The following is a 15,031-nucleotide window of genomic DNA, read 5'->3' on the forward strand; positions in this document are numbered from 1 at the left end:
ATATATAACACTCAACATAAATACCCCAAGCAGAAAAATCATACCTCTTTTCTGTAGAGGGCCTTAAATGCTGAAAGACTTTCTACTCTAATAGCTTCTTTCTTGGCATACACTCGATACTCCCTCAATCATACCAATACACAAAAATTCAAATGTAATATGAACAAAAATTTAAATGTAATATGAACAAAAATCCTACCAACTCCCTGCACTTTATTAAATTTATCCCTATCACAGTACTCATCTTCACTTCAGTGGAAAAATGCATTTTTGGGATTAAAAAAAAAACAAACAAACTACAAACTCAACAATGCAATTTTTCATATGACAATGAACACAGAGAAATAGGTTAAACAACTTACACATTTGTGCCAAGCTTTTCCATAAGGTAGAATTCTTTCCGGAGCCATCTGAAAAATATAAACAACAATAATAGAGTATTAAGAAAATAAATTCATATTATTTTATGATAATCAAATCTAACAGTACTTTAAAATTAACTAATAAAAACAGATCCATTCCAGGAAACAGTCTCTCAAAATCATTATCTGACTATTTATTTAGGACTAAAAACAAAATTTCTTAAAATTTTATTTTGAACATGAATACATTCTAGTGATTCTGATAGCTTTTCAAGTTAGTGATAAGTAGTTTTTATTAGATTTTTTTTTCCCTAAGAATCGCCACTTATCAAGGTCCAAAGGCAACTCGGGGATAAGGAGTTAATGACTGTCAGATGGGCAGTGAGACAATATTATGATTGGTAATGATGGTAATGGTTTGACACAATCCAATTATTTAAGAGAGCATATCAACAAAAATTTGTTCATATTAGACTTGAAAATTACAACAGTGTAGGCAGTTGAGAAACAGCTCCATGGTATTTTTTCTGCAGATGAGTAGTTCTAGGGGAAAAAAAACTTTGCGCATGGAAGTTTCATTTAGTTTTAGAGAGAGAGAGAGAGAGAGAGAGAGAGAGAGAGAGAGAGAGAGAGAGAGAGAGGAGGAACATTATTGACAGTAGTTGTAATTAGATGAGTTTTATTGAGATTGGATTTGAATGTCACCATTTTGTAGTCTGCAGAGAAGCAACCTTGTAGTAATGTGTTCTATGGAAAGAAACTATTTATGGAAACTGTCAAATGTGAAGTACACAGAGGAAGAAAGGAAAGTTCTTTTCTTGTTGTGAATGTTTTACAGAGAGAAACCAAAGATTATTTATTATTAGCACCTTCCATGGAAATAATGGTATCACAAAAGATGAACGCTGTCTTTTCTGATGATTATGGAAGAGACAACACCTAATACACTTAAACTAACCACTTGTAATAACTGTTCAATCATTGGCTTCATTTATTTCTGTTTTTCACTGTGTCCTGTTCACCACAGTCAGTTAGCAATTCCAAAGAGCCAGAGTTGGAGATATTTTTGCAAGAGTCAGATTTTAATCAAATCAATTCCAGAATTTGATTTTTTTTGTTTTTTTTTTAAATAATTCTCTGTCTCTCATTTTCACCTTTAATTTTAAGGTTTATCTATCATATAAAAGCGAATATGTGTGTTTGTGTGTGCGCTTTTTTGCATGTCTGGCAAAGGCATTTGTGTGTGTGTGAGGGGGGTATCACATCTTAGAACTTCTTATATACTCCCTAGATTATAAGATCTACGATTTGTGAATGGACGTCGTATCTATCTTTTATTTGAGCGACTTTTATTTTACAAAATTTGCACTATTTCTTCCTCTCGTGTGTTTGTTTGGCTCTTTTGTATAAAAAAACGAAACTGAACCCGGAACAAATGCGTCTACCTGGCACTCGTGCCAGGGACATCCAGAAAGCAATAAGCTTTGATCAATGTGGGGAAAACCTGTTATATCAGACAATTGCTATTCATTTGGACACTCCCCTGTTTATGGGGAGCTGGTTTTCCACAATATCTTGGGGAAACAGACAAATACGCAGAAAGCTTCAATCTTAACTGGCTTGCAGCCAAAGTTAAGTGCGTGATGTTTGACATCGTTAAATTTATGCACCTGTGTGAACTCCTTCACTTAACATTTTAATCGTTTAATTTGAATGATTCTCACTTCTTTGCCCTCTTAGTGTCGCGATAAGATATTACGCTTTCTTTCACTTTCTTTTCCGCCTTTGCCTCAAGGCTTTGTGTTCGAGCCTACCTGCCTACCAAAACTTTACTTTCCTCCTTCACTTTTTTTTTCCTACACACACACCGAGCAACACCGGGCCCCCTCACTTGTCTTCGATATTTCTTACTCTGTTTTTGGATCCAGACTAACTATTTCTAAGAACTAGTTGTAAATAAAAGCGTGGCTCATGTCAAAAGAAAAACAAAGGTTTTGTTATGACTGCCTTTCATTCTACTATCAAATTCATAGTTCTTATGTTCTTAAAGATGTTTAAGTTATTGAGTGTCACTTAGTTTAAGAAGACATCACAACAAATTATTATTAGACACCATATTGTGTCAGTGGGTCAAGATCTATTAACCTTCTTTTCTCCTGTGAAGAGGAGGAAGTCAGCAGTCATGTGCCATGAAAGTAGACCTGACCTGGGTAAGCTGGGCTAAAGTACATCAACAGGTTTAAAATAGCCAACTAAATCAAAAGAGACAGCCAATCCCTTATTCAATTTACCACTTTCCATTTCAAAACAATTGTCATTTTACACCATTTTCATATAGAAGATGTAATATTTAGAATTTTGATTTCATAAAAACTTTTACCCCCCCTTTTTCATTTCATATTTGGATGAAAATAAAAGTTGAATTATTGATGGGCACTTTTGATGTATACGAATACTGTTGCATAGTCGATGTACCTAAGAAAAAAAAAGAAAAAAGAAAAAAAAAAGGAAAATGATAATCAAATTAAGTCTAATTTATTATCAGACAACCTCTACCTATCCGGTATTGTCCGTAGCTTGTTTATTTACAATTTCTCCTGACTTTTCCTCTTTTAAAGTTTGCTAGATAATCTCCTCCTTCCCCATTTTTATTTTGTTTCAATAAAAAAAAAAAAAAAATACTCTGCATAGATGAATACAGAATTACACTCTCTTTTTATTTTTTTTAAGATAGAAGTTATTTGAATAATTTTGACCTGGACAAAGTATTTTATGGAAAGCATCAAACCTAATTACATTTTATTCTTTTTAACAACAAACTGCAACAATTTACAAGAAAAACTGATAAACCAGAATCAAATACTGATTTTGTAGGAAGAAAGTAATCAATGACAAAGAAATGAGAAACAGACTAACCTTACTTTATATATTAGATTTATAGGTTAGAGTAATTATTATTACTATTAACATATAGATCACATAACTCCTTAATAGCTATTATAAATAAACAGCTCTCCCTGTGTGAATTACAAATAATTAATAATGCTATGTTTTTCATGACTTTGACAATCATACACATTAACTCCCTGAAATATTAGATTTGAGAAAACAAACATTTAAATTACAAAGAATGTTTTTTAGGCCGATAGCAATAACAAAATCTCATTCATAAAACCCACTATGTCTGTCTGTTTGTTTGTCTGTCTCTATCTTTTAAAATTGTATCTCCTAGGACTTGTTTAGTTCAATCAAGACATTAAAAAAATGAAAACATTGAAAAATGATATTGTACATACCTGTTATGGAATTAATTTCTCATAAGAAAAATTTCACTTAACTTGATCAAGTAATTTTTTTTTTTTTTTTTACAGAGGAAAATCAAATTTTAATGAGATCGATCATATCCCTGCCATTTTGCCTATTTCGCAGATGAGGAGGAGGGCGCCAAGGGAGATAACTCCATCACTGCTTAGTTTGTCAAAATTTGACAAGATTATTTAAAAACATGGACAAAAAAAAAATACCTAGATAAATATTTCAGTTTTTTTCATTTATTTTATATAGTTTCTCTGTCTTTTTCATTCTGTCCTTTGTTAATCTTTTTTCATTTAAAGGCTACTAGTCTGCGAAATAGGCAAGATGGCCTTGAGATGATTGATCTCATTAAAATTGGATTTTCCTATGTAAAATATTGATCAAATTAAGTGAAATTTTTTATGAGAATTTAATTTCATAACGGGTACATACAATATATATATTAAAAAAAATATATATTTTCATTTTTTAATCTCTTGATTAACATAAACAAGTACCAAACTCTCATATATTCTTTCAATGTGGTCATAATGAATCATTTGCAATAGGTTTTGTTTCAGCATTAAATAATCAAAAAAAGGGTTGATATGCCATAAATCAAACAAAGAATCGAATTAATAGAAATGCCTGCTTGTAAACTCATCTAAAATTTAAACATCTTTGATGGCATAGAAGCAATATAGATAACAGTAATCATAAACATAAAAACATGCATATGAATAAAGTTAGTAGAAATAGTAAAAAGTCCACTCCTACAATAAAACAAAACAAAAAATAAATAAAATAAGTAACAACACTGTTACATTATACCAATTGATAGCAGATGGAACTTAAGTGGTCTCTAGTACTTCACTCACATACTTGATATCATAAGTGGCTCAAAATACTATCAGGCATTGTTAACATTTTCTTATTCTACAATGGATCAATCAAGTTTTTTTTTGTTTTTTAATAAAACCTGATTAAGATTAATTAAACATTTTTTTTATTATGATAAGAGCTAAATTATGTACGTGTGCATATGTACAGTGGGTGTAGATGATATTTATTCTTAAGATTATTGTTTAAGAAAAATGAACACAGTAGTTTTATATTGTTTAGATTTATTCACCAAACTTTTGTTAGTTTGGTTTGGTTTGGTTAATTATTTTGTTTTATGGCATATCAACCCTTTTTGAGTCATCCAATGCTGAATCCAGTAATTTTGGTTGGTTGGTTGGTTGTTTTTGTTTTACAGCATATCAACCCTTTTTGGGTTATTTAATGCCGAATCCAAAAATTTTGAAGAAAAATTTTTTTAATAGAATATATTTGTTGTTTTCACATCGGTTTCTATTTAACCCATAGTTGGGACCCTAACAGGTACTACCACTCCGGGTCAGAGTAGACCTGGGAGCAACGGTATTTAAAGGGTGGCTCCACACTCCCCAAAGCCCACAAGCTGGGGCCGCACCACTGGATATAGTTTAAGGTCATATCCAGGACCCCCATTGAGGGACTTTTACCATCTGCAGGGGGGGGGGGGGCAGTTGGCGTATTCTAATGCCCCACCGACAGGGCCCCAGTAATTTTGGAAAACGTTTTTATGGTTTAAGTTTGTAATGGACGTCATTGAATGTTGCGTTGAACACACACGCACAAAAGCATTGCTAGTCAATAAAGTAAAAAACTATTCTTGAAACCTTTTTTATGGCATATCATCTTTTTTCAATTCATTTAATGCCAAATCAAGTTGAATTTATGTCTTTACTTCTTTATATTTTTTATAATACATCAACTGCTTTTAAAAAAAGTTCATTTTATCTAATTCATTTTTTTTTTTTAAAGCGTTCCTTTATTGTACCTGATGTGTTGGAACCAGATCAATGCATTTAGTAAGAATGTGTTTGTGCATGTGTTCAGCATACATGACATTGTTTACTGTTTGTTCTCAAGTATTTTTGTTGTTTGCTATATGCATTGCTACTTCAAGTAGGAATGTGTAATCGTTGCATGACCTATGCGAACTATGGATAACACTATTTCCTCCATTTGACTTTTTTTGTGAGCTCTCTTTCCATTCTCCTGTTATAGTCTTGATAGCTAGGAGTTTTTTTTTTTTATATGTATTGCTACTCTAACGTTGTTATCTATGTTGTTTGTCTTCATTTTTAAGTCTGTGTAAGCAATGTTAACATTGGTTTCTAGAGCTTATGCCTAAAGTAGACTTGGCTGCTTTATCAACTTTGTCTTTTCTACTGATTTCTGTATGACTTGGAATCCTACAGAGTAATATTGCATTATCTCTACTTTATTTTTTGAATAGTTTAGAATGTTTCTTTTATAGGGGCCAGATCAATGCATTCAGTAAGAATGTGTTTGATTGTATACGTAGTCTGGCCTACATGGCATATTGGTTGCTGTTTGTGTTCAAGTAAATAGGAATGTGTAACTTTTGTGTAACATATACCAAGTTTGAATAAAACTACTTCCCTCTCTCAACTTTTTCATGAGCTTTCTTCTGATTCTTGTATTGTAATTAAGATCGCTAGTAATTTGTCTACTGCTACTTCAACATTGTCGAAAACAGATATGCACTACAAAATCTAATATTAAACAGAATATAGGATGTAGTCATATTTGATCCGCTAAATTTCATAAAATCTTTAAGTTACATGTGAAACTATTACTATTAGTAAATTTGGGTATATTTCTATGTGTGGTCTTAATCTTATTTTTTTTTCTTTTTAGTATTATGACTAACACAGAAGCTAAAAGATTTAAAACTATATGTATACTTGGTTCTCCATTTAAAATCTAAGAGAAAAAAAGCATGCAAAAATTGCAATGCCTTATATACCAAAATGGTAATTCCATGAACATTTGTATCTATAGATTTGTCAGTTGGTAAGTGTGCTTTTAATATAAGCAGGAAAACAGTCAAATGATAAGGAAGGAGAGAAGGAAAGAGGAGTAACAAAAGGGAAAAGAGAAATACTAAGGAAAATGTAAGGGACACTAGAAAGATGGGAGACACAAAAAAATGGGGAAGAAACAGAGGGGGGAGAAAAACAGTGAAGGGAGAAAGACTAAGGAAGAAAGAAAGACGTGGGGGGACAGAAAACAGGGGAAAAAGAAAAAAACAAGGGGAAAAAGACGAGAGAGGGGGGGGGGAAGAAAAAGGGGGGAGAAAAATGTGAGGAAAAAAGAAAAATGGGGGAAAAAAGAAAGACGGGAAAAAAGACAGGGAAAAAGAAAGACGGGAGAAAAAGAAAGGCAGGGAGGAAAAGAGAAAGACAAGGAGGAAAAATGAAAGACAGGAAGGAAAAAAGAAAGACAGGGAGGAAAAAGACAAAGGAAAAAGGAAACAAAAGAAAGAAGCAGAGTGGCATTATAGTTTCTTGTCACATTACAGGAGAAGAAAACTGACTGCTAACATTTTTATTTGAAAAAAAAAAAAAAAAATCAATCAAATATTTTACTATTATTTCTGTTTGGTTATATCTAACTTGTATAGTTTCCAATCAAATACTATTAGGAGTGTGTTTAAACATAATTAGGCATGACTGACTAATTTATCGTAATGAATGTCACCAGTATTTCATGATAGTATTTCAATGGTGGCAGTGTTTGTCATGCTATAAATTATTAAAGCAAAAATGTAATTTGATTAAATAATATCGCTATGAAGTCACTCTAGGCAGGAGACTATCTAAGCATAAAATTATGACTTATAATAGGGAAAAATAAAAAATTAACATCTCTACTGGTGATAGCACTCTCTATTCTGGTTTCTTACCCATCTCTCCCAGATCAGTTGAAATATGTACCTAATTTATAGTTGACCTAGATTCAGTTATGGCTTGTTTCATTTAATCCTGTTAAAACTTAGCTTGTGTCTTTCAATCATAGGAGTATCTATTTTCTTCCCGAGATTCTCATAGATTGCTTTGAACTCCGAAACTTATTAGTCTTTCTTTTCATCAAATCTTTCTTAGATTTTATACATTATATCCATTGCACTTTCTGCTTCTTGTAAAGCCGGTTATCTCTATTGTTCTAAACACTTTCTCACATGTGAGACTATTCTCTATCTATACAAATATACTATCAGAGCATGTAAGTATTGTTGTCATATTTGGACTAGTGAAGCTTTATATCACTTGAAGGTTCTTAAGGTAGAGAAAAGTATCCGTAATTTGATTGATTGCACCCTTTCTTCTTCTCTGCAACCTATCTCTCACAGACGTGATGTTGTTAATTTCAATCTTTTCTACGAATACTATTATGGCATGTGTTCTCCAGAATTGTCTGATCTATATCCTGCTTCTTTTGTTTTACCTCGTCTGACTTGCTGGTTTAGTGGTCTCCATCAATTCACGGTTTTGATACCTCATTGAAATATAGTTTCCTATTCCAGTAGCTTCTTTCTAAGAACTGCATGCTTGTGAAACTCTTCTTGCTGACTGGATTACTCTTGAAAAAAAAAAAATTATTTTTTTCTTTTTTTAACAAGTGAATCACCACCTATCAAAGCCCACAGGCCACTTGAGGATATGGTTGTTACCAAGACAATAGCATAGTTATCGTTAGTGGTGGAAATTATGTAGAATTTGATTATTTCAAGAACTTGCTTACATTGGACTTGAAGATGACCATGTTGTAGTTAGCTGGAAAGTAGTCCAACAGAAGAGTTTTAGAAGAGGGCAGTTCTAAGAAAGAAGTTTTGCTTATAGAACTTGCATTTAGACTTAAACACATAAAATGAGAGAAATTGTTGACAGTGGTTGTAGCTAGACGAGTGCTTTTTGTGAAAGTTTGGCAAGGGGGTACCATAGATTGACACTCGGTTTTTCAAGACCAATTCAATAGGCATCTCCTGTCTTTGTGATAATCATCTTTTTAGCTTGTTACAATAAGCATTTTCACACCTTGTTTGGAGCAAATTCCATTAAACATTTTTATTTGTTGTTTTTTTAATAGTCAATATGAGAACTCAACATCATGGAGAGAATTTTTGAACCACTTCAGCAATCAAATATGGTAGGCATAAAATTTATTTTTTATGTATTTACATGGGAGTCACCAGTTATCAAGGTCCGAAAGCTGCTCAAGTATAAGGGTTAATGAGTGTACAGTAGTCACTGAGACAACAATGTATTAATAGTTAGTGATAGAAATGGATTATTTAGGGGAGAGGGTACCACAACAAGAACTTGTTTACATTGGACTTGAAGACAACCATATTGTAGTCAGCTGGAAAACTGGCCAGTGGAACAGTGTTCCACGCGTGAATAATTCCAAGAAAGAAGCTTTTTTTCATGGAATTTGCATTTAGATTTTGGCACAGATAGAGAGTGTGGGAAACTGCTAATGTTTATTGTCGCTAGATGAATTTTTTTTGTGAAAATTTGGCAAGAAGGGCACCATAGATTGAAGCTCAGATGAGCCCTTGCCATGAAAATAACAATATATTAAGTATAGGCAATGTTAATGACATCCATATAAGAATCATAAATGTCTTGCATAGACAAAATTTAAAAAAAAAAAAAAAGAAATTAATAAAACCTCAATGCAAAATGTGATCACTCACCTTAATGAACATCAAAATTTATTAATGTTCTTTGAATAACAAATAAATATTGTTCAACCCAAAATATTTTTGATTTGATTGGTCTTGTATATTTGGTGGCTATCCACTTTTTCATCTATTTTTTATTATAATTTTGGCAGATTTAACATGTATATGATTTCTAATTATCGAGGGAGAGAGGGAGTGTAATTAATTAGTGGAACAAGTCGTCGGCGAATGTTAAGAATGTAAATAGTTTTAAAAATTCTGTTGGCCAATTTTGTGATTATGATATAAAGAATAGATTGTCTGGCTAATGACATGTCTTTTTCAAGACAGACACAAAGAGAGAAAGGGGGAAAAGAAAGGGAAAAAGAGAGGGTGAGAGAGATGGAGAGAGTAAGAAAGAGGGAGAGGATAAATGAAAAAGGGAGAGGGGTGGAGAAAGAGAGAGGAAAAGGAGGAAAAAAAGGGAGAAAGCGGAAAAATAGAAAGTGGGGAGAAAAATAAATGAGAGAAAAAGAGAACGGCGGAAGATTATATATATAGATATATATATATATATATATATATATATATATGATGAAAATAATGGGAATAGTATTCCGACAAAATAGAGAAATAAAAGGAACAAACCGTATTATGTATTCGTTTTCTCTTTATTTTTCATCCATAGGAAGTCTCGAAATAAAGACGAAACATTGATGAACACATAATACGGTTTGTTTCTTTTTATTTCTCTCTCATATATATATATATATATATATATATATATATATATATATATATATATATATAAGATTAAGTGATAGAGAGAGGAGGGCAGAAAGAAAAGAGAGGTAGTGAGGTAATAATTTTTAGTACTAGTTGTTTCATATTAGCAAGAACTAGCCGATAGTATTCACCAGAATGAAAAATAACACCCTTTTTCTCCACTTATTGTACTGAAAGATTTTAAAGAAATATTTACATTAATAAATATATGCAAATTATTTCCCTTTTCTGTTTGTGGAGATCCATTAAAAAATGATATATACACTATTTTACATCGCATTTTTTGCTTTGCATTATTATAATTATATTGCAATCTATGTGAACAAAAAAACTGAGGTGAAGAGGTTTTTCACACTGAAGCTATTTGCAAAATTAATGTAAATTTCTTCAATTGACCTCTCATTGCTTATCCTATTCCTAGTGTTAACATTGCAAAAAAATTATAACTTCATGCGTATATGCCCCCCTGCCCTTCGTATTGACATAAATAATTACAGTGAATTATTTTTATTTTTGAATTTCTGAGATGAGGATAATAATATGTATTATTTGGATTAGAATTTTCATATTTGTACAACGTTTCAGATGATGTAAACTCTGATTTTTTTTCAGATAGATTTCGTTGAATTTGGGAATGTTTCTACCGCACTTGGGATGATTGGTTGGTTGGTTGGTTGTTTTTGTTTTACGGCATATCAACCCTTTTCGGGTTATTTAATGCCGAATCCAAAGATTTTGAAGAAAAATTTTTTTTAATAGAATATATTTGTTGTTTTCAAGTCGGTTTCTATTTAACCCATAGTTCGAACCTTAACAGGTACTACCACTCCGGGTCAGAGTGGACCTGGGAGCAATGATAATTAAAGGGTGGCTCCACACTCCCCAAAGCCCGCAAGCTGGGGCCTCACCACTGGATATAGTTTAAGGTCATATCCAGGACCCCCATTGAGGGACTTTTACCCTCTGCAGGGAGGCAGTCGGTGTATTCTAATGCCCCACCGACAGGGCCTGCACTTGGGATGAATATCATTGCGAATTACTTAAGGCTTCTACTTGGTCATGCCCCAGCTAGTGCAGACATGTCTGGGAGAGGAGGGAAAACATGCCTGGAAGATTTGCTTTGGCAAGAACGTCTTTGTTCGGAATGCGGTCCTACCAGGTAATGTCTCAGATTTTTCTTAGATTGCGCAAATGGAAGGAATTTAGTCTGCGCTCTTGATGCTTGTAGAGAACCCATGTCTCACTGCAGTAGAGTAATCTGCTGAGGACACAGGCTTGATATATTTTCATCTTTGTGTTTATGGTCAGCATGTTGTTACTCCACGCTCTCCTTGTCAGACGGTCCATACCTGTTGCTGCTTTCCCAATGCAGGTGTTTAGCTCAGCATCCAGTGAGAAGTTCACCTCCAGTGTGTGATCGCCAATGGATATGTAGGGGGCGTTGCTGACGTTTTTTGCATGCAGGATGGCTGAATCCCCAAAGACATCCTGTATTGCGAGCTCTTAACTGGCAGTAGACCAACCGGTAGACCACTTTTCAAATTTAAGGATGTGTGCAAAAGGGACAACATCAACCCTGTTGACCTTGAATCCCATGCAACAGACCGTGACTGCTGGAGGGTCAAAGTTCAGAAATGTGTCTAACTGAGCAAGGAGAGAAGAGATGAACAGTGGAAGGAGAAGAGAGGCAGGTGCAAAAGGACAGCATCGGCAGAGCATGACAGAGGGTATCTCTGCGGGAAGTGCAACAGAATCTGTCGCTCCCGCATCGGTCTGCTCAGTCACAGCAACAGTTGCTACCACTCATAACAACCTTCAGATGTGATTCTCCATCGTCTATTTAGACCGAAGGGTGCCAACTACCTGGTCATGAGAATTCCACCCTCGTAGACTAAAAAAAAGTTCCTTTCAAAATTTTGTGCGGATTCCAAACTTCAATAGAAAGATTCCTTAGTTTGACAAGATACATCTGAAAAATGTCAGCAGTTTCATCGACCAAAACATTTTGCAAATAAAACTCAAAATGAGAACAGTAGTTCAACAAATAATCCAAATAATACACATTTATTTTATTAATCTAATTATTGAAATAAAAAAAAAACTGAATTTTGAAAAATCATATTTCAAACTTCATTAATATTCAAACTTCTTCCCTTTGGCTGGTACTGTGTAGCTAGTTTCCTTCTACCCCTGCATTCATCATATAGTTAGCATTTCCCTATCTATTGGTCTGCTTGCTCATTTTTTTTTGTTAAGAAATCGCTCCAGACAAAACATGAAGCCACTTAATGAAGGTATTAAAAAGAATGAAAGATGATTATGGCAAAGACTTCTTCTTCCTGTGTCATGGCATGTTCATGTCATAGATAAAATCATGGTTAGTGTTCTCCACAGGCTTAGGGCCATTGCTGGTTCTCAGAGTCCAATGGTACTGTTGATACCCATTACTTTGCATATCCAATCTAATATCCTTATCCTTTGCCTACCCCCTGGCTCTCTTTCCGTCAATTTCTTTCTCCAAGATGTGGCCTTTGATGCCCTCTTTTTCGTGCAACAGATATCCAACAAAGCGGCATTGCCTTTCCTTGATGGTCCACATCAGCAAGCAATTGCAAAGACAGGCAATGCCTTATTGGCTTAAATCTTGAAAAGACCAAGGTTATATGTAGGAGGAAAACAGTCAGCAGAAATAAAGAGAGGTCCACACACCTGCAGTTCTTGGAAACAAATTATTGGAATGACAAGGTATCAAAACAATGCCTTGATGAAGATCACCAGACCAAGGTTGGTTGGTTGGTTGTTTTTGTTTTATGGCATATCAACCCTTTTCGGGTTATTTAATGCCGAATCCAAAGATTTTGAAGAAAAAATTTTTTAATAGAATATATTTGTTGTTTTCACGTCGGTTTCTATTTAACTCATAGTTGGGACCCTAACAGGTACTACCACTCCGGGTCAGAGTGGACCTGGGAGCAATGGTAATTAAAGGGTGGCTCCACACTCCCCAAAGCCCACAAGCTGGGGCCTCACCACTGGATATAGTTTAAGGTCATATCCAGGACCCTCATTGAGGGACTTTTACCCTCTGCCGGGGGACAGTCGGCGTATTCTAATGCCCTACCGACAGAGCCACCAGACCAAGGAGTTGGAGCAAAGGAAACAGAAAATAGATCAGATAATCCTGAAGGACACATGCTATAATAGTATTTATAGGAAAGACTGAGACTAGCAAAGTCATATTCATGAGAGAGAAGGTGTAAAGAAGGCATGTGGAAGGTGGTAACCAAACTACAGATATGTTTTTGATTCAGCATATTTGGTTCTTAGCTTTTATTATTTATAAATTCATGTGGAAAAAAATAAAGATCTAAAAGAAAACTTAAAAAATATTTATGCAATCTACGAAAACAAAAAGTAAAACAAAAAGCCAAAAAACTCTCGGGCAATGCACAATAGATACAGCTATTCTATATAATTATAAAATTCTGTGCACCATCCACCCTTGCTTAAATCCTGTCCACAAAAAACATAGTTTTATACGTATATATCTTTTATATATATTTTTATATGTATCTCCATATTTCTTATCTATTTTTTTCTCTATTCCCACTATTTTTTATTTACCTTTTTCTTTTTTTAGGTCTTCTCCTTTCTCTCTTCTTTTTAGTCCTTTTTAATGATCACGATAATTTTTTTAATGAACTCCATTATCAATTTTGATCTTGGTTTTGATTTTAGCTAATGACACTCAAATCATATTTCTTTTTTACTTTTGAAATCATGACTGTATATTAGGTACAATACAATATGAAATAATCGATAGAGAATTGACTCTATAATAATACAAAATCTGTGTAAATTAAAATATCATATTTAAGCATATTTTATGACAAAGCAATGCTGGGTGTCCCTGCTAGTTATAAAATAAAACTCAACTGACCTTTCAACTTGAAGTTGGTAAGACGCAGTCTGTGTATCGGTGACAAGGTGTTCCAATCCCACCATCCATTTCCGGTACTCATCTTTATTTGATGCTAATATACACAAATAAAAGACAAAATAGTTCTAAATTAAAGAAATCCAAATGTTATATGAATTATTTATTCAACTTAGTAAATTCAAAGTTGGAAAAAAATTTTTGTTTAGATTAATAAGACATTGTTGGAAATCATAACATTTTTGTAATGCATCAAAAACTAATTTACACATAAATGCAACATTGATAAAAAAAAATTATTTTATTCCTATCAAGGCAAATCACCCCAAAACGTCTGCATCTTTTGGTTATCTCAGCAGGCCAGAATGTAGATGTTCTGAAAAATCTACATTAAAAAAGTTATAACAAATCTGGGTTTTCCAGGGCAGCTAAAAAGAATTTCATTTTCAGACAGTCAGGGTTTAAAATGAAAATGTTATAATTATCCTATGGTTTTATTTGCTACTGAAAAAACAAAGACAATACATTACAGTAAATTTTCTGGGTGCTTATTCATATTGAAACTCAAGTGAAACATAGCAGTTTCAAATAAAATAACAGAAAAACTTATGAATATACTAACTTATCAGTGAAAAATATTAGTGTACACCAAAAATTATGGAATATTACCAAGAAGAATTTTAATGAAACATAAAATTAATTTACTATTCATAGTCCATGAACTCCAAACTACATTTGGATCAAGTCAGTTTAGCATAGAATATTATCTCCCTTGTTTTAATATGAAAACTTATCATTCATAGTTTGTTGACTCTGAATAGTAAGTTAATTACACTAATATTTTTCGACTGATAAATTCGTATATTAATATGTTTTTCTGTTAGAACTGTCATATTTCATTCTCAGTAAAAATAAACACCGACTTTTGATTAGGTATCACAAAGCAGTCTAGTGTAGAGTGGAAAATGGATGAATTTCAATTTGCAATATTCGTGTCTTTGATGAATGGAGGTATTTTGATAAAATTTGAATGTAAGCAAAATGTACTCTTTTCTCTTTATAAATGTACAGAAATTATATCTGTCTCAGGAT

At 33.2% G+C, this 15,031-nt stretch overlaps 1 protein-coding gene across 7 annotated transcripts in view; it reads right to left on the reverse strand.

Moving 5' to 3' along the window:
- Positions 1-15,031, reverse strand: part of LOC145284546 (1-phosphatidylinositol 4,5-bisphosphate phosphodiesterase gamma-1-like) — a 335,906-nt gene that overhangs the window by 152,415 nt on the left and 168,460 nt on the right. For all 7 annotated transcript variants that reach the window (XM_080133455.1, XM_080133452.1, XM_080133453.1 and 4 more), the window contains 2 exons: positions 13,943-14,036; positions 363-410 (listed from right to left, as the gene is read on the reverse strand). In XM_080133455.1, the coding sequence (XP_079989581.1) occupies positions 363-410; positions 13,943-14,036 (142 nt within the window). The remainder of the gene's footprint in view (positions 1-362; positions 411-13,942; positions 14,037-15,031) is intronic.

The sequence above is a fragment of the Euprymna scolopes genome, chromosome 9 (assembly GCF_053919585.1).
Source record: "Euprymna scolopes isolate OS-2025 chromosome 9, ASM5391958v1, whole genome shotgun sequence".
NCBI classification, from domain to species: domain Eukaryota; kingdom Metazoa; phylum Mollusca; class Cephalopoda; order Sepiida; family Sepiolidae; genus Euprymna; species Euprymna scolopes.